At 51.8% G+C, this 16,896-nt stretch overlaps 6 protein-coding genes and 1 non-coding gene across 7 annotated transcripts; 4 read left to right on the forward strand and 3 right to left on the reverse strand.

Annotated features, from left to right (window-relative positions):
• Positions 1-232: 232 nt before the first annotated feature.
• On the forward strand, positions 233-2,020 carry J4E83_006700 (uncharacterized protein; the record flags this gene model as incomplete). Its single annotated transcript, XM_049333611.1, has 1 exon — positions 233-2,020. The coding sequence occupies one exon, from the start codon at positions 233-235 to the stop codon at positions 2,018-2,020; it is 1,788 nt and encodes a 595-aa protein (XP_049187333.1).
• A 645-nt stretch (positions 2,021-2,665) lies between these two features.
• J4E83_006701 (uncharacterized protein) lies at positions 2,666-3,721 on the forward strand (the record flags this gene model as incomplete). The annotated part of the gene is made up of 3 exons (XM_049333612.1): positions 2,666-2,934; positions 3,000-3,308; positions 3,370-3,721. 3 exons carry the CDS (start codon positions 2,666-2,668, stop codon positions 3,719-3,721), a joined length of 930 nt encoding a protein of 309 aa, XP_049187334.1.
• A 551-nt stretch (positions 3,722-4,272) lies between these two features.
• J4E83_006702 lies at positions 4,273-4,368 on the reverse strand. The gene has a single exon. It is a non-coding gene; the product is annotated as a tRNA-Val (tRNA).
• Positions 4,369-7,981: 3,613 nt separating this feature from the next.
• J4E83_006703 (uncharacterized protein) lies at positions 7,982-8,854 on the forward strand (the record flags this gene model as incomplete). Its single annotated transcript, XM_049333613.1, has 3 exons — positions 7,982-8,077; positions 8,137-8,270; positions 8,362-8,854. 3 exons carry the CDS (start codon positions 7,982-7,984, stop codon positions 8,852-8,854), a joined length of 723 nt encoding a protein of 240 aa, XP_049187335.1.
• A 336-nt stretch (positions 8,855-9,190) lies between these two features.
• J4E83_006704 (uncharacterized protein) lies at positions 9,191-9,761 on the reverse strand (the record flags this gene model as incomplete). The annotated part of the gene is made up of 3 exons (XM_049333614.1): positions 9,191-9,243; positions 9,291-9,680; positions 9,755-9,761. 3 exons carry the CDS (start codon positions 9,759-9,761, stop codon positions 9,191-9,193), a joined length of 450 nt encoding a protein of 149 aa, XP_049187336.1.
• A 264-nt stretch (positions 9,762-10,025) lies between these two features.
• On the forward strand, positions 10,026-11,679 carry J4E83_006705 (uncharacterized protein; the record flags this gene model as incomplete). Its single annotated transcript, XM_049333615.1, has 5 exons — positions 10,026-10,085; positions 10,133-10,233; positions 10,281-10,882; positions 10,961-10,986; positions 11,128-11,679. The coding sequence occupies 5 exons, from the start codon at positions 10,026-10,028 to the stop codon at positions 11,677-11,679; spliced, it is 1,341 nt and encodes a 446-aa protein (XP_049187337.1).
• Positions 11,680-12,404: 725 nt separating this feature from the next.
• J4E83_006706 (uncharacterized protein) lies at positions 12,405-14,148 on the reverse strand (the record flags this gene model as incomplete). The annotated part of the gene is made up of 3 exons (XM_049333616.1): positions 12,405-12,425; positions 12,475-12,885; positions 13,618-14,148. The coding sequence occupies 3 exons, from the start codon at positions 14,146-14,148 to the stop codon at positions 12,405-12,407; spliced, it is 963 nt and encodes a 320-aa protein (XP_049187338.1).
• Between the last annotated feature and the right edge of the window lie 2,748 nt (positions 14,149-16,896).

The raw sequence follows: 16,896 nt of genomic DNA on the forward strand, positions 1-16,896 counted from the left end.
AGATCGCCCTTGCATGGTTCATCCTCGGCGATCACCATCAGCCGCGGCCAAGGCATGCAAGTGTCGTATCAGAAACCGTCCGCACAGCACTCTTCTAGACACGTAACACGTTGCGCAATATGCAATCGCATCGGCCCTTCCCCCGCGCATCTCGCCCATCGCGTCTGGCCATGGAAAGCGTCTATGTATATTCCCTTAGCTTCTAGCCGCCTTCCTTGAGCGCGCATCAGCAATGCCACGCGTGCGCACTCGACACGTCGTCCTCAGCGTCTCCATCCTCTGCTGGATATACTATTTCCTTCCTAAAAACGAAGCCTTCCCGTCGCGCCATGCCGTACACGATCATGGGTCCACCGCCGCGTTGGCGCGCTACATGAACGATCCATCTCAGATTCCGCATATCGTTGCGACGCCGAGTAGCTTCGACTGGAGTTCTGTGAACTTCACCTTCCCACCACCACAAAGCCCGAAACTTCCTACACCTTTCACGGGCCGTCCTCGCATACAACACAAGTTCAAACCCGACCCGCACGATGTACATACCATACAAGAAGGGAGACGACGATACGTGAAGAGAGTGTTCGAGAAGAGCTGGGCAAGCTACAGGAGCAAGGCATGGATGAAGGATGCCCTGAAGCCTATAAGTGGGGAGTACGTCGACCAGTTCTCTGGCTGGGCTGCAACTCTGGTGGATTCACTAGACACCCTTTGGATGCTCGGCATGCGCGATGAATTCTACGAAGCTGTCGAAGCAGTAGCGACAATCGATTTCGGCAAGTCTACAGCGCCAACTGTCAATACGTTCGAGACGTGTATACGGTATCTGGGCGGGCTCCTTGCTGCATACGACTTGAGCGGACACGAGGTGCTGAAGGCGAAGGCAATTGAAGTGGGCGACCTGTTGTATGGCGCTTTTAACACCGAGAATGGCATGCCTGTCGACTTCATCAACTTCGAAAACGCGAAGCAAGGCACTGGTTTGATTGTTGAGAACCAGGTGGTCAGTGCTAGTCCTGGTACCATTACGCTCGAGTTCAGCAGGCTGAGCCAGATTACCGGAGACGACAAGTACTATGCAGCCGTGTCGAATCTGATGGATGTCTTTGCGGAGAGTCAAAATGCGACGAAGCTGCCGGGCATGTGGCCCATGATGGTACACATGAGCGCAAAGGACGTCGTCTCTGGGTATCAGTTCACGATAGGCGGGAATGCAGATTCCCTGTATGAGTACCTGCCAAAGGCGCACGCTCTGCTTGGTTCAAAGGAACCCAGCTCGAGCAAATACGAGGCCATGTCACGCGCTTTCATGGATACGGCGATGAACAACTTGTTCTTCGCACCTATGATACCAGGGAAGGAGGATATTCTGATCTCTGGTAATGTCGATGTTCACGCGGATGGTCCTAGTCTCGACCCTGAAAGCGAGCATCTGTCTTGCTTTATTGGTGGTCTTTTTGCGCTTGGCGGGCGCCTGTTCGATAACGACGAGTACCTCGATACTGGAGCAAAGCTTGCCCGCGGCTGCGCATATGCTTACAAGGCATTTCCCACTGGTATCATGCCAGAAAGGTACAACATGGTTCTATGCCCCAACTCCGATCATCGCAAACCCTGCGCTTGGGACGAAGAGCGCTATGCTGTAGATGCAGCAGCACGACCACAACACAAACCCCATCTCCCCAAAGGCTTCACCACTGCCAAGGATCCCCGTTACATCCTGCGTCCCGAGGCCATTGAATCAGTCTTCATACTATGGCGTATCACAGGCGATCCCATCTGGCGCGAGACAGCATGGCAAATGTTTGAAGCCGTATCCAGTGCAACAGACACCGAACTCGCGAATGCAGCGATCTTGGACGTTACCGTCATTGGATCGAAGAAGGAGGATTACATGGAGAGTTTCTGGATGGCCGAGACGCTCAAGTACTTTTACCTGTGCTTTGCAGATACAGACTTGATTAGCTTGGATGACTTTGTGTTGAACACTGAAGCGCATCCCTTTCGGCTATCCAGGGGGTAGGTGACGCGTATGTAACTCTGAATATGATGGAGGAAGTTTGTTGTCGTATTAGTCCCATATGTGCCCGCAACATCCATGGAAGACACATGCCGTGATCGGCAAAATTGCGTGAACCCTCGCAACAAGACGCGAACGCGACGTTAGAATAGGCGAGAAAAACGAAGGCCATCGCCAACTACAATCAGCGTACACTTCGCCCTCCATCTTGCACAACACCCAAACCCCCTACGCACATTACGCCCTCAATGTTCTCGACGCCCATAGATCCCATGCCGCAACTCCGCAGCCCCACTCTTCAAGCATGTCGAGCATGTGGCGGCGCACGCCATGATTGGTGTACCTGACCGCGGCCGATGTTTCTAAACCAGGAACACACACGAGCCTAGCGCGTGGATGCGCGGCCCCCTTGAATCATCCCCTTCCAACCCCAGGCACCAAGACCTTTCTTTTCCCTCTTCATCTCTCTTTAACCAATCTCTCCACGACTCTACGTCACAGTCATTCTTTCTTCGGTTGGAGAGTAAATACCTACACTCGTTCTTTTGCTGTTCATATTACGGGCCTCAGTCGAACTCTTCACTCCCGCATAGATCCGCCTGTTTGCCAACTTTCGCACCACCTACTACATTGCCATTATAATCGAAGATGCGTTTCTCGATCGTCGCTGCTGCGCTTGCAGCTGCTCCCGCGGTTGTCTCAGCTGCTGAGAAGGGAAAGATGGGATGGGCCCTTGGAACGAAGATGGGAAGCGGAGAGTGCAAGACGCAGGCAGACTACTCGGCCGACCTCAAGGCTATCAAGGATAACTCTGGTTCGACCATTGTTCGTGGTTACTCTGCTTCGGACTGCGATATGGCCAAGACCGCCCTCCCAGCCGCCAAGTCCGCAGGCTTCAAGGTCGTTCTGGGTATCTGGTACGCTTCACCCCTCTCCAAACCTCAACTATCACGATCAAGTATACTAACATGTGAAACCACAGGCCCGATGTCGAGGAGTCCTTCAACAAGGACCTCAAGGCCATCACGGACGTAGCCCAGCAATACGCCGACACCATCTACGCCGTGACCGTCGGCTCCGAGACGCTCTACCGCGGCAACTTCACCGGCGAGGAGCTCGCCGGCAAGATCAAGACCGTCAAGTCCAAGCTCCCCTCCGGCATCAAGGTCGGCACAGCAGACTCGTGGAACAAGTTCGCCGACGGAACCGGTGATGCCATCATCGGCACCGCCGATATCATCATGGTCAACGCTTTTGCCTTCTGGCAGGGCGCCAGCCGCGATAACGCTACGTATGCATCCCTTCATTACACTTACACACGAGAAAAGAACTGTAAACTAACTTCGCCGCAGCCACGTCTACCTCGACGACATGTTCCAAGCCACCGCACACATCGAGAAAATGGCCGGCGGCCGCGAAAAGGCACCTGAGATCTGGACTGGCGAGACTGGCTGGCCCACTGCCGTTGGCACCGACTACGATGAGGCCAAGGGCGGTCTGGACAACGCAAAGCACTTCTACCAAACCGGTTTCTGCGCGCTGCTTGACTGGGGCTTCAACGGCTTCTACTTCGAGGCGTTTGATGAGCCCTGGAAGCCTGCTTCCATTGGTGATAACGGAAAGGTCGCTGATGAGACGACTTGGGGTGCTATGACTGCGGATCGCAAGACTAAGTTCGATCTTAAGTGCGGTGTTAAGGCTTAAGTGCATTGCGTCCAAGGGGTGTGTATGCGGTGAATATAGACGGTGCGAGGAATGTTGGTACATGTCGATAATAGGATGTGTACGCATATAGAGTATAGACGCATTGCTTTTCCAAACGGAAAGGCCACGGCCGGTTCTTTCTACAATGTATTGTGCAGCCTGATACTGCTGCGAACATGTTTTTTGACCATTTGCTCACCTGGACTATCAGTCGGCTCAGAAACTACACAATAAGGACCTATTTCCACAGAAACGTACATAGCTTGCCTGAGAGCCAGGTAAAAGATAGACTATCGTTGTGTGCATTGTACCTGCTGCATTCATTCAGCCACGAAGTCAAATCTTTGGACTGATGCCAGTTCAAGCCTGGCATCTTATGCAAAAGTTAGGTAAAAGAGAGACTCTCGTGGTTCTCGTTGTACTTGCAGCATGCCCATTCGGAGTGAAATACATGTTCTTGGCCAAAAATTACGGTTGCAGAGGCAAAATGATACCCCAGCACCATCAAAAAGCAAAAATGTTCGATGCACCCTTACGAGCGCCGACGAGCTTGACTCATCGGAGGTTTGAACTCCGGACCTTCAGTGTCCTAACGAGCTGTGAAGCTCTTGTTAGACTGACGTGATAACCAACTACACCAACGAGCCTTGTTTGATGCAAGAATGGGATTTTGGAAAATCCAAGACCTCGAAATTTTGGCCGTACGACGGTCGCAACAGCTTCATTTCTACTCAAAAAGGAGCAGTAATCTATGAGGTAAAGGTATCCATACAGGTAAGATGGGGGTGCCAACGCGGAGGGGAAAATTTTCGGCAAACGTCAACATGGCGTCCTATCAAAACTGACCTAGCCCCACCAACTCCACATCGCGACAACGAGCTACATTCCAACACTTATAAACGATATACGGGTTGCTCGATTTCCATTCCCGGTGTTGATACTGCAGAACTTGGTGCTGAGCCCCCTGAGAAGAGACTTGAACTTCTTGACCCTGCCAAGGACAATGGGTTTGAGTGCGAACTGGATGGTGTCCGTGACAGCGCATACAGAGATTCGTAGTCTGGAGCAAACTCTCGCGATGGCTCTCTGGGTGTATATTCTGGTAGCTGTTCAAAGTCCTCTCTGTCTTCCAATGGTGGTAGGCGTTCGCGGGGTATGCGAGGTAGAATTTCGAGGGGTGTGTTGGAACGGATGGTGAAGTGCTGATCGTTGTATTTGATGCCAATGGATATAGCAAGTGCATAGCGCCGAGTGATAGTGTATGTTTTGAAGGTTGGCACGCACTCTGTGTCATCGATGAGACGGAAGTTTGATGTTAACGTCGTCGTTTTGTTGAATGGTATGGGTCTGTTCATGCCGGTACGCGATATGCAGGTGATGTGCTTGGATACAACGTCCTCGGGGTCCGTTACTGTGTTTCCGCACTTTGTCGTTGAGTATGTTGAGATTGTGACCGTTAAAGAGTCGATGATGCATTCCCGCTCGGCATGGTTGGCGGGGTCGCGCGCGTTGAGCAGGCTGAGTGACAACGGCATATGCTGTCCTGGGCACACCTTTTCGGGGTGGTTCAGCGTGGGAACGATCCGCGGTGTTGAGTTCATAGAGACGCCGGAGAAGACTTTCTTGACTCGAGATCCCTCCTTCTCTTTATTCGGTTTCCAGACCTGGCCATGGAGCACAGAAGATTTGACTTGCGCCCTTCGTGGCATGCCCACTAACGTTCTTGGATGGTATCGTAGTATGTGTTTACACCTCTTAGTCTCTGTCGAGCCACTGAGAATGAGTCTGGCCTGGACGAAGTATGATATCTGTGCCGCACCGCCTGGCCCACTGGTCTTGAGCTGGAAGGATGGCGGAAGTGGATGTGGCTCGCGAAGATAATTGCAGCCGCGTACCATGCCCTTCATTTGGGGTTCGGTCGACTCTGGAAAGACAAACTCAAAGTCCCATGAATACTTCCGCGGTCCAAGATTGCGACAGGAAACTAACTCTTTCTCGCGGTTGAAGAGCCGTATCTTCTCCTCGTATTCATGCCTTTGTGTAGATGGGTGGGTTTTCGAGTTCACGTGTAGAGGTCTGGATGTCTTGGTGACACAACTACCCGCAAAAACCACCTTCAGCGACTCAATGTCTTCCTGCTCTTCTACTGCCAAACATATCTTTCCAGTGACCTTTTCTCCGCTCCTATACGTCTTGCTGCTATCGCCATCGATAATAACCCTCAACGCTGGCACCGTCATTTTTGCTGGGAAGAAGAAGGGATGATCAGCAATGCAGGGACCTCGCAGGGCTTAATAGCGGATGGGTGGGTGTGGACGATTCGCTCAGGTTCCAGGCACGCGGTTATCGGTGCAGTCCAGACTAGGAGAACGTTTGCCGGGGTAGGAGGTATGCCAAGGATGAGAGGATTTGCTGGGCATGCAACTGCGATAGTGATAACGGAAGGTGGAAGGTGGAATCCGCCCAAGAAAGGGAGGCTGAGTGCATGAGGATATTGGGCCTATATGTTGCTTACCGTTGGCTTCGCGCGTACCTTGCCATTTCGAACGTCATCTGGTTGCCAAGGATCTACCTTGAAGCCTTTGGGTTGAAGGCATGATGTATGCGCATACGTTGTTAGGGCTGCGCTGTCAAACCCTAGATGGAAGGGATGTTCGTGGTAGGCGTAATCGTGAACCAAGCTACCCGTTTCATCCCTATCCTGATCATATCGATCGTCCACGGATTGTCCAACTTACGCCGCATCACTTTTACAGGCCCGAATACCCAAGAGCCTTTTGCAGCCATTCTTCCGCAGAGTGCTGGACAGCGGGATGCAGCCAAGCAGGCCATGTTGTCTTGGCTGGTAGTCTGGATTCAGCCACGCTGATACCCCAGATCCGCCCCGCTAGCATCTGTAGAAGAACCTTTGCCATGGTAGCAGAGGAATGGTTGTCTCCACATGTACTCCGCGATCCAAAATCTAGAGATCAAGCGATCTGTTAGCGACGCATATTGCACCGGCTGTTATGAGGGATCAACGTCATAATTTTGGAGAGAAGCAGAGAATGGGCGGGGTTTCTCGAGGCGTGCCACATCCAGCAACGGCGCCGCGGTAGGTGCTCGCTTCGAGATTGGGTACGCTCGAATGGCTCTTGGCCTCCACAAGACGACGATTGGCGGACCGATTTGCCTGTGCTGCTCGGGGAGAACGAGAGTCCAGCTGCTCACTTCTCCGGAGGCGGGTTTGTTGCCCGCTTCGCCCCGTGCCACAATAACGGCGTCCTGGCGTCAACACGGGAAGTGCGCCTCTCGTGAACATGAATGAATGTTGTGAGCTGAATCCGGCGACGGCGTAGCGTTGGTGTAGATGTGGAGGAAGGACCACTCTGGGCTTTAGTTTAGTGGGGTTTTCAGATCGCACTAGGGCCGCACGTGGCGAGGTATCGATAAGGGACAGGACCTCGGGAGCCATCGTGGCAGCTGAACATGCGGCTGACATTATACCAGTTGCCTTGGTCTTTACAATCGAAACATCCTGCTACTATCTTGTTCTCATCTAGCTTTGTGTTTAACGCTACCCTCAAACCTTATTTAGTTACAAGAAACTTGAGGGAAATGAGATAGCGTCACTGAGGACATGTAATTCCTAGTAATCGAAGGTTGGCATTGGTGAGAAGACAGTTCGAAGATGCAAACTAGACTGCATCGATTCATGTGCGATTCATCCTCAGCGTCTGTGGTGTTGATGCCAGTATCGCCTGACCATACCTCGCCGCGTCAAGGTAGTAATGATGCGCACCAACTGATGTCTGGTCCTGATAGTGATGCGTTAAAAACATTGCTCAATCAATGAAGCGCCTGGCACAACTGCATCTAGAACTCGTAGTCTGTTACGCCGTACGGAACTTGTGTGCGCCTACTGGGTGTTGTGAGATCTGAAGCACCGAAACTCACGAGAGTGCAATTCTCACACAAACTTGACTCGTTTGGTTTTTTATATACTGCTCAGGAGTATGAGAGTAGATGCTGATTAATGTCGAAATGTTCCCTGTACGTGATGTTAGTGGTTCTGGTGATGCAGGAATGCCTCCAGTCGTGTTTCGGTAGTCGCGCCCAGACCTCAACGCGTGCTCACGCGTCAGGGTCCACTAAAACTATCCACGATCGCATCGCACCTTCACGCTCACCACTCCAAAGACAGTCACACCGCAATCGCATACTCGCTATCTTTCGAACGACGTCGTCTTCAGATCCTCACATACAGCATTGTAACATACAATGCCGCCCAGGAAGAGCAATGTATCGGCGGTGTCAAACGAAGAGAGTCCCGCACCACCCAGATCAGTACCCAGAGAGGAGAGCTTGGGTGTCGAGGTATGTCGCATGCGACTGAGGTCAATTGGAAAAGACTATAACTAATGACGCGACCATAGGATCTAAACCTGCCAAAGTCTATAGTCCAGCGCCTGGCAAAAGGCGTCCTACCACCCAACACCCAAATACAAAAAGATGCGCTCCTTGCTATGAGCAAAAGCGCAACTGTGTTTGTTAACTACATCACATCAACGTACGATTTCCCGTTTCTCCTGGCGACAGAAGACTTACGCGCCAATGGCATGCGAGTTCCCATAAATGGACATTCACTAACAAGCATGCAGCGCCGCCGAAAAAGCCCTCGCCAGCGGCAAGAAAACCGTCATGCCGAAAGACGTCTTCGACGCAATGACGGACCTAGAATTCTCCTTTATGCTACCCCGCCTCGAAGCCGAAGTCACAAAGTTCACGTCGATACAAGCCGACAAGCGGAACACGTACAGGAAGAAGGTGCGCGAGGAGAAGAAAGGCACTACTTCCACTGATGCAGCTACCTCCACACCGGCCAAGTCAGCGGCAAACGGGGACGTAGTCATGGAGGGTGCGGATGATGGTGAGAGGGCGACGAAGAGGGTTAGGCGGGAGAGTGGAGATGCTGGAGATGGAGAGGTTACGGAAGAAGAGGGGGATGAGACACAGGATGTGGAGGATGAAGAGGTTGAAGACGACGAGATTGAGGAGGAGGTTGTTGGGGAGGAGTTGACGGAGGATCCGCTGGAGGAGAAGGAGGACAACAAGGATGATGACGATGACGAGGATGGGAACGAGAGCGATTGAGAGTTGGACGTGTCGCGTCTGGATGGGAATATATCACTGCATGGGACGGCGTTCGGGACGAAGGACTGCAAGTACGGTTTGACACAAGACCTATCGAGGAAGGACTTGAATATATTGTATTCTTCCTGAGATATGTTGAAGCTGTCTAAGCCCATCAGCCATCTCATTGCATGAAGTCGTTGCTCTGCGCATGTTTGTACAGCTCGTAACGTCAGATACCCAGAGTGTCACGCGCAACTTGCAACCATGATACCATATGCTTTGCGCAGCCCCCGTCGTGACCATAGTCTTCGCGTGTATGTTTCAGCACTCCTCCAGCATGTTCATGGACTGCCTTCAACGCTTCGTCTTCGAGGGTATGCTAGCATCGAGCGGGTCACCGTATCGCACTCTATCTGTTAGCATGCTTCTTCGTGGTCGGTTAGAATGCACTTACGCCTAATCATAGAGCCCTTGTCAACAATGTTGTCCAACGCCCTAGCCTCCTCCTCCCTCGCCCTCGTGTTCTTCCACTCATAGCCCGGCTGATCCTCCTGCTTACTCCACTGGTAACCTGTCTCAGCATCCTGATGTGTCCCACTCCCACCCGCGCCGTTACTTGTCGCTGCTTGCGCCATACCGCCAGACAGTGGTCGCTTTCCGTTTGAGTTGACGCCGAGAGTCTCGCGAGTTGTGGATTGTGAGTTTGGTGGTGATATCTCGTTTACGCCTGCGAGGTTGGCGTTGAGCGGTGTGGCTGGGTTTGGAAGAGCTTCGTCGGGGAACATTTCATCGTCCGAGGGAACATTGGCGGGGGACGATTGCATGGTGGAGTCGCCGTCGCGGTCTGAGGGGCGGGTTAGCTGGATGCGCGGTCGTTTGTTGGACATGGTGAGTGATTGGCGTGTAGTAGAGGCTTACCTGACATGTTGAAGGAATTTGCCGGGGTATTTCCAGGGCGATAGCGGCGGTGAAAGGGTTTGCGACGCGTGTGGTTCGTCGCGGTGGAAGGCAACAGTGAATGACATAGCGGTGGAGGAGCTAATCGCGGCCCGCCGCAGGGGTCAAGGTGGGGACTCTCGAAATATTGGCGACATCATACCTTGGAACTAATCACTCCTCCACGCGACTCGAGCTTTTGAATCAACACCTCCTCTACTATCGCCAGACAGAGCACCCACGCATAGAGATCATGGCGCCAAAGAACACACCCGCCGATGCTTGGGAGGACGACTGGGAATCACTCGCCGACGTACATATGCCCCTCTTCTTTGACAGCAACGCGCTCACAAGGTATAGAAAGAAGACGAGAAGCCCGTAGAAGAGCAGCCAAAGAAGCTCACAAAAGCGCAACTCAAAGCTCAACACGCTGAGCTCAACAAGCAGCTTTGGCAGGCGGCGTAGGTTGCTATTTCTCATTATTGGCGACGCGACCTGACTGGAACAGCGAAAACCCAGAGCCTCAATGGTACCCTGAAGTTCACCCCGCGCCCGTCGCAGCAACCTTCAAGCCCAAAGTCACGATGCTTGCGCGCAAGCCCACTCCTCAAGTGCTCTCCCGTAATATGGCAGGCATGAGCCTCGACGATGACGATAGTGAAGAGGAGCGACGGAAGAAAGCAGCGGCAGACTTCGAAGAGCGCAAAGCACGTGCACAGAAGGAACGAGCAGAGAAGGAGCGCAAGTACGCAGAAGCACGAGAGCGCATATTCGGCTCACCAGCTGCTTCCGCCGCAGAGGACTCACGCAGCAACTCCCCCAACAAAGCGACCCGAGGGAAGGGACGAGGACGCGGTGGAAGGGACAGCCAGCCTAGATCGAGCAACGAGCAGTCGCCCGCCCGTACAGCACATACAGCTCCTGCGCGCCAACTCTTCGACCCTACCTACACCCCAAAGCCCGGCTCCGTATTCATACAGAAGAAAGAATCTGGTATCAGTCGCCCATCTACACCAAACACACAAGAGAAACCTGTTCGTCAGCCACAAGGACCCGCAAGAGGCGGTGGACGAGGCTTCGCTCCAAGAGGAGGATACGGTACTCAGGCAGGTCCGTCAACTTGAGCTTGCCGAGGCTTCTGTCGTGTGGACACACCTCATACAGGAAAAAAACTGAACAGGCCTGCAGACTACATCAAGACAAAGACCTGCAAAGTAGGTGGCCCAACGTCAACGTAGGCTCCAGGGTGTTCAGTTCTTTCCTAGGTTGGCGTGGACAGACCTCTTCCGCGTCTATCCTCTGAGGCGTGGATGTCTCTTGTCAGGACCTTTGTTGACGAGGAACAGAGGCACTAGGGAACGAGTGACCGCTGCGTCCAGGACTTTCCGAAGAGCTTCCGCACAATGGCTCCACAGTCACCCGAACAGTCAATTGAGCAGTCAACTGATCAACTTCCGCCTCCAAAATGGACATACGCTCACACCGCGACGCTACAGGACGACCTCGCCAAATTCACCTACTTCATCAATCACCAAGTCGGCAACCTCTCAGAGCATGACCCCAAGCGGAAGGAGCTACAGGACCTTATAAAGAAGGAGGTAGAACTCGACGACATGATGGGCCATATTGCTGCGCTTCACCCGCAGGTGAACGATTATGGAGTCGCTGGGGAGATACAAGGGGTCGCACAAGAGATCCCTACGAAGAAGGGAGCTCTTCCTGAACACCTACAGCCACCGTACCGTGACACCGAGAGGAAGCAGATGGCACGCGAGAAGACTCGGATGCTGAAGCATTCAGACAGCACGCCGGAGACGAGCGGTTCATGTGAGACCCCCGAGACCAACACACCCGAATCGGCTGAGGGAAGTCACCATGATGGAGGAGACAAGGATTACGTGCCGTGAGAAGAAGAGGGTTTATGAGAGTGGTCATTATCGGATAGGGAAGAGCTTGGGACAGTTTCATACTGGGATTGGAGGATGGCATCACTGGAAGGCGAAGGGAAGGGCAGGGCTTGGGACGTTTTCACATCAGAATACCGCACTTGCTAGTAATACAACGAGAATATCGCTTGATACTATCAGGTTTTATCTATGACGTGCGATTGAGACGCTTGGTAGCACCTTATACAAGGAAAAAACTGAACAGGTCTGCAGACTACGTTAAGATAAGTGCATGCAAAGTGGGTGTATTAACATTGATGTAGACTCCAGGGTCTTCAACTTTCCCTACAGCATCAAGAACAAGTCTGTACATGTTGAACTTTGTTCTTGATGCTGTAGGGAAAGTTGAAGGTGGGTATTGGGTCCTACGACATGGGTGGGAGCTATCGAGGGAGGTGCAAGATGTCTATGTTATGCACAGAATGATTCATGATATGAAGCATCTCATGTCTCGTTGACAACAACCTTTTTATTTCGACTATCGTAAATTACAAGTAAAGAACGACTGCTTCTTCATTTATTCTGGAGCTACATCTTGATTACACAAACATGTTTAAAAATCTCAAAAATAATGGAGAATCTCTTTCTTAATGCTCGTAGTCCATCGTGCTATATGATAGTGATGGTCTCGACCGGCGCATCGCTAGTCTCAACATCTTCCCAAGGAAAGACATTAGCACGACTCACTATCCGATAAAAGCCCCCTTCTACCTCCCGAAGTATCCATACATTACGAACACCTCCGAGTACGCATACCCAATCTCCGGGCTGCACCTTGTCCTGACTTGTACCGACGATATCTGCAGCAGTCACGAAGAGATTCTTGACACTCGGCTCCTGGAGAACTTTGAGATAGGCACGGCTCGCTTCTCTTCGCCACTGCCTTGGGTCTGCCACATCGCTGGGTAGAGCCTCAAGGCCCCGGAAAGCTTTATATGACTCGTACAAATCGCCTTCCCATATCCTATCATCGTAATTGAAGGTCCTGAACATTGACATACCACTTGAGAGATCGAATACAGCTCGTTCAGCATCCTCATGACCCCATCGCTCTTTGTCATCAAGCGCTTGACGGACAGTGTCCAGAGATAGCATAATCCTCGCTTCTTCTTGCTGAGTGACCATCGCGGAAGTTGACAGATCGAATGCGGAGGTCTCTTGCTGAGACTGTAAGCTGCAATTAATACGACTGATTTCAGTAATGCGCCGAGCGGAGATCCTAAGAGCTTTACACCCTCTTTCGATTTCGCAAACCTCCACAATGTTGTAATCAAGCACCTTGATTTCATGAGGATCGCGACATAGTCCTGTATTAGACCAATCGGGAACCCATGATGGAAGATCCTCGTAATTTACTGAGGGACGCCAACAGGCGCTCAGCCAGCTGACTCTCCCAACCCGAATCATAGCTACAGCAAATTCCGTATATACATCCTCGACTCGTTTGGTATAATCAACGTCAAGCACACAATCTTCAAAGCTACTGAGCCTCCCCAATGAACTGTAGATGAAGTCTCTTGGATCGGAGGACTCGAGGTTACTGCCAAAATACAAGTGAAGAGAGGCATACTCGTGACGTAGGAAGTCGCGTAAAGGAAGAGCTGTGATGGCTTCAAGTCTAATGTGTCTTGCGAAGATATTAGTTCCTCTTCCTTCCGATAAAGTTCTGGAAGATATGAACGTCCTCTCGGATTCAAGTAGTTCTTCTCGCCAAATATCGAGTTGACCACAGACGAATATAACGTGTTTGTTTAGCGCAACTTCTTGGCCGACCCACACACGCTTGAACCATGGGCGATCGAAAAAAGCGTTGATTGATTCAAGAGGTAGAGCTTCATATCTTTCTCTTAAGGCGTATCTGTGCTCATAAGGATTTGGGCAGTCATCGTTGTAGCGCACCAGTTCTCGTAGTGCCAATTCACTCTCATCTGCTGCAGGTCCAAGCCAAGCAAGGACAAGAGCGGCAGACGCGAAGATATTGCCCATTCGTTGAACTTGTATGCTCTTCTCGCTCAGGTTGCTTTGGTCGATACAGATGGCATCTATCCAGAATATGATTGTCTTTTTGTCGTCTTGCAGATGCTCCAAAGCGATGGCAAGATTTGCAGTAGCATGGAAGATCTTGTCGCCGACAAGGATCGGACGTCGAAGGTCAGGGTTCCCCCATGTGTAAGACAAGCCGATGTAGCGGGGCACTTGCTCTTCAGCATCTGAGTGAAGCTGACAGCGGGCGATGGTGTGTCCATCATGGTCGACGTTATGTGTCTTTGGAAGCAGGTAAAGATAGCGAAGTTCCGTACTGGGATCCTGAAGTGGTTGATGCTCAAACACTTCGGCATTCTGGATGTCGAATGGCGTTGGATCGATGAGATCAGTGAAGCGGTCAGTCAAGGCTGACTTGTACTCGTCGCTTTGGGAGCGGCACGACATCGCGCTTGATCACATTCCGAGTGATCGGGAAAGCAGCCAGAGAACAGTACAGACCGATTTGGAGTGCGATTTACTTAAAGTTATGGTATATTGGCAACCTGGAGGTTCAGCCTTGGAAGGAGCCTGAGGTTACCCCGCCCTCACGTGAGAGTCTTCCAATGAGGCAATATACTAAGCTCAATCCGGCGATGTGAATGCTAATAGGCAGGCGCAGCCTCGAGTGTATCTCAGCAGTGATGGTTCTCATGGGAACAATAGCAAAACTGCTGACCGTTCTAGACATGTCAGTATTCTGGGCAATCTTGGGTGCACTTGCAGCTGCCAATCTTCCAAAGTTTGTATATGTGAACAGATCACAACATGCAGTAGGCGGACTCCTTCTTTTCCGATGGTAATCGACCCGTGCTTTTACCTGGAATGGAAGGGTATGTAAGGACTGTATAGCGGCCGAAATCCTGACCACAGATGCGCGCAGCAGAAGCATCAAGTGGCGTTGATGTAGACAATATCAATTGCTGGAAGTTGAACTGTGATTCCAAGCTTAATTACTTGACTTACTTGACTTACTTGACTTACTTGACTTACTGGACTTACTGGACAAGAGAATACCCCTACCAGAAGAACTGCAGTACTATCAGTGTCACGCTGCCTTAATGAAAAGAGCCAAGAAAAGCCTTCTCGGCTAGTATACAATTTCTAAGACGGTGAGAAGATGTGAGGCGTAGCCGAAGCCGATCGCAAGCTCGAAGAGACTCCATAACGTATAAGCAAGGAATAAAACTGGCATACACCGATGCCCGGTGGAAGTAGACAGCTATACGGTTGCAAGAGGTCGTCCTGTAAGGAGTCGTACATCGTTTCCAGTTGTGAAGATCTACCTAAGCGGTCAAAGAGTAAGCAGGAAGAAAATTTTCAAACACAGAATACCTGGACACAAAAGTGAAGCAACAAGCAAAGAGCTTACTACACCACCAATAATCGGAGGTCGCACCTAGTCTCGCGATGCAGTACATAAGCGCAAGTCAATCCCCTCACGCGACAACTCTAACCCCTCCCAGAAGGCCCGTATACCGGGCGGGTACAACAACTTGAAGTACAAGCTCCCATGTCAACATCGGATAAACACCTTGAGCTGGCTTCCGGTACTGATTACCCCTTCGGAACGGTCAGCCATCGGCGCAGCAAGTACCTGTGCAGAGCCTCAGGTACCAAACACTAAGCGTAGTCTATGGCTGCTTTTCGTGGCAACTCAACACCCCTTCCGCGGCTCTTTTCGACGGTAGACATGCATGCGGCATACCTAATATCCGTGAAGATCGTTTGAGTGTATGGTCGAGTTGACTAACCGTTTTGTCTAGCCTATCCGATCGTACGTCGATCGACGCAAGCCTCGTCATCCGCAGTCGATGTCGTTGAGATAGCCTCTCTAGGCAGCAGGCACGGTAGAGCTGAAGCACTGTCCCTTTTCCACCCGCCCGGCAGCCGCAAAAGGAAGCAAGACCGTTATACGCGTCTCAAGCATCGGCAAGACGGTCACGGGAATCATGGTCCCGGGGTGGCGCAATAGCAGTTCCGTGTAGCGATTGGAGGTTACGCAAATCGTCCTCCGATATCACAGCGACGCCTACCACGATAGGGCAAAAGCAAACGCATGAAACTGGATCTTCCGCCTCACGATAGCAGCGACGCGGAAGGCGGAGACGCAGGACCCCTCTCACCGACGATTGACGAAAAAATTATCGATACCTCAACACGCTGATCGGAGCTCGTACGCGTTGCCTGAACGACGCACACAGCGAACGGACGACGTCGGGGTTGGCCTGTCACTCTCGCGGAGCCTCATGCACTATTCATGCTTCAACCTTGCTTGAAAGCAAATATGGCGGTGGGCGAAAGCTATGACGCAGGACAAAGTCCACCTGTCTAAACTGCTCGTCAATGCAGCGCGCTGCTGGGAGAAGCCTGGTTTCCATGTGGCTCGCTAAACGGACAGGCTTCTTCCCTATACCATGACTCACCGCTGAAGTGGTGCTTTTTCGATGAGCGGACGGCTGCGGAAGCGCGGAGTCTATTCAATGGAAATATGTGGCGAATATATCAATAGCAGTCACAGGATAGAGAGCTGAATTGCTCGCGTGATCGCCTCGAGCTGTTTCGTCGAAAGAGTCATCGTCCGTGTGGCGAGAGTCGCTAAGTGTTTCAATTATTCGCTATTGTTTGACGGAAGCGGTCAAATCGGAGACGCAGTAAGGCCGCCGGCGGTGACCTGGCCGATCGATGGCAATGAAATGTAAGACGAAGCGGACCAAGGCGATGGTGATGTTTGCCATCGGACGAGCCCCATCGCGAACGCGTCCGGACCCCTAGAGTGATCAATGATAAAGTGTATTGCGCGTTGCTTGTGATAATTCGTCCGACGTCCGTGATGTTGAGGCGACATTCCGCCACAGGGGAATCCACCGTTTCGCTTGCCACACCCCTGCAACGCGAATCGTTGTGCGCATGTGACTCGGAGCGTCCATGCCAAGCGTGTGCACCGCCACACATCGTCGAGTCTGCGGATACTCGCAATTACGGTGTATTGAATTTGCAATACACGAGCGAATCGTTGGGCTCGAGGAATTTATTCTAGGAGGTGCGTCATGCAGCTAGAGCGCTCGCATGTCGTCGACAGCGGTGCTCAGCTTGCGTCGTGGCAGACTAACATGGTTGCCTGCAATGCCTGGCGAATCCGCAGCGCTGCAGACA

This window comes from Alternaria metachromatica, assembly GCF_023757995.1.
Source record: "Alternaria metachromatica strain BMP 0045 chromosome Unknown scaffold_15, whole genome shotgun sequence".
Lineage (NCBI taxonomy): Eukaryota > Fungi > Ascomycota > Dothideomycetes > Pleosporales > Pleosporaceae > Alternaria > Alternaria metachromatica.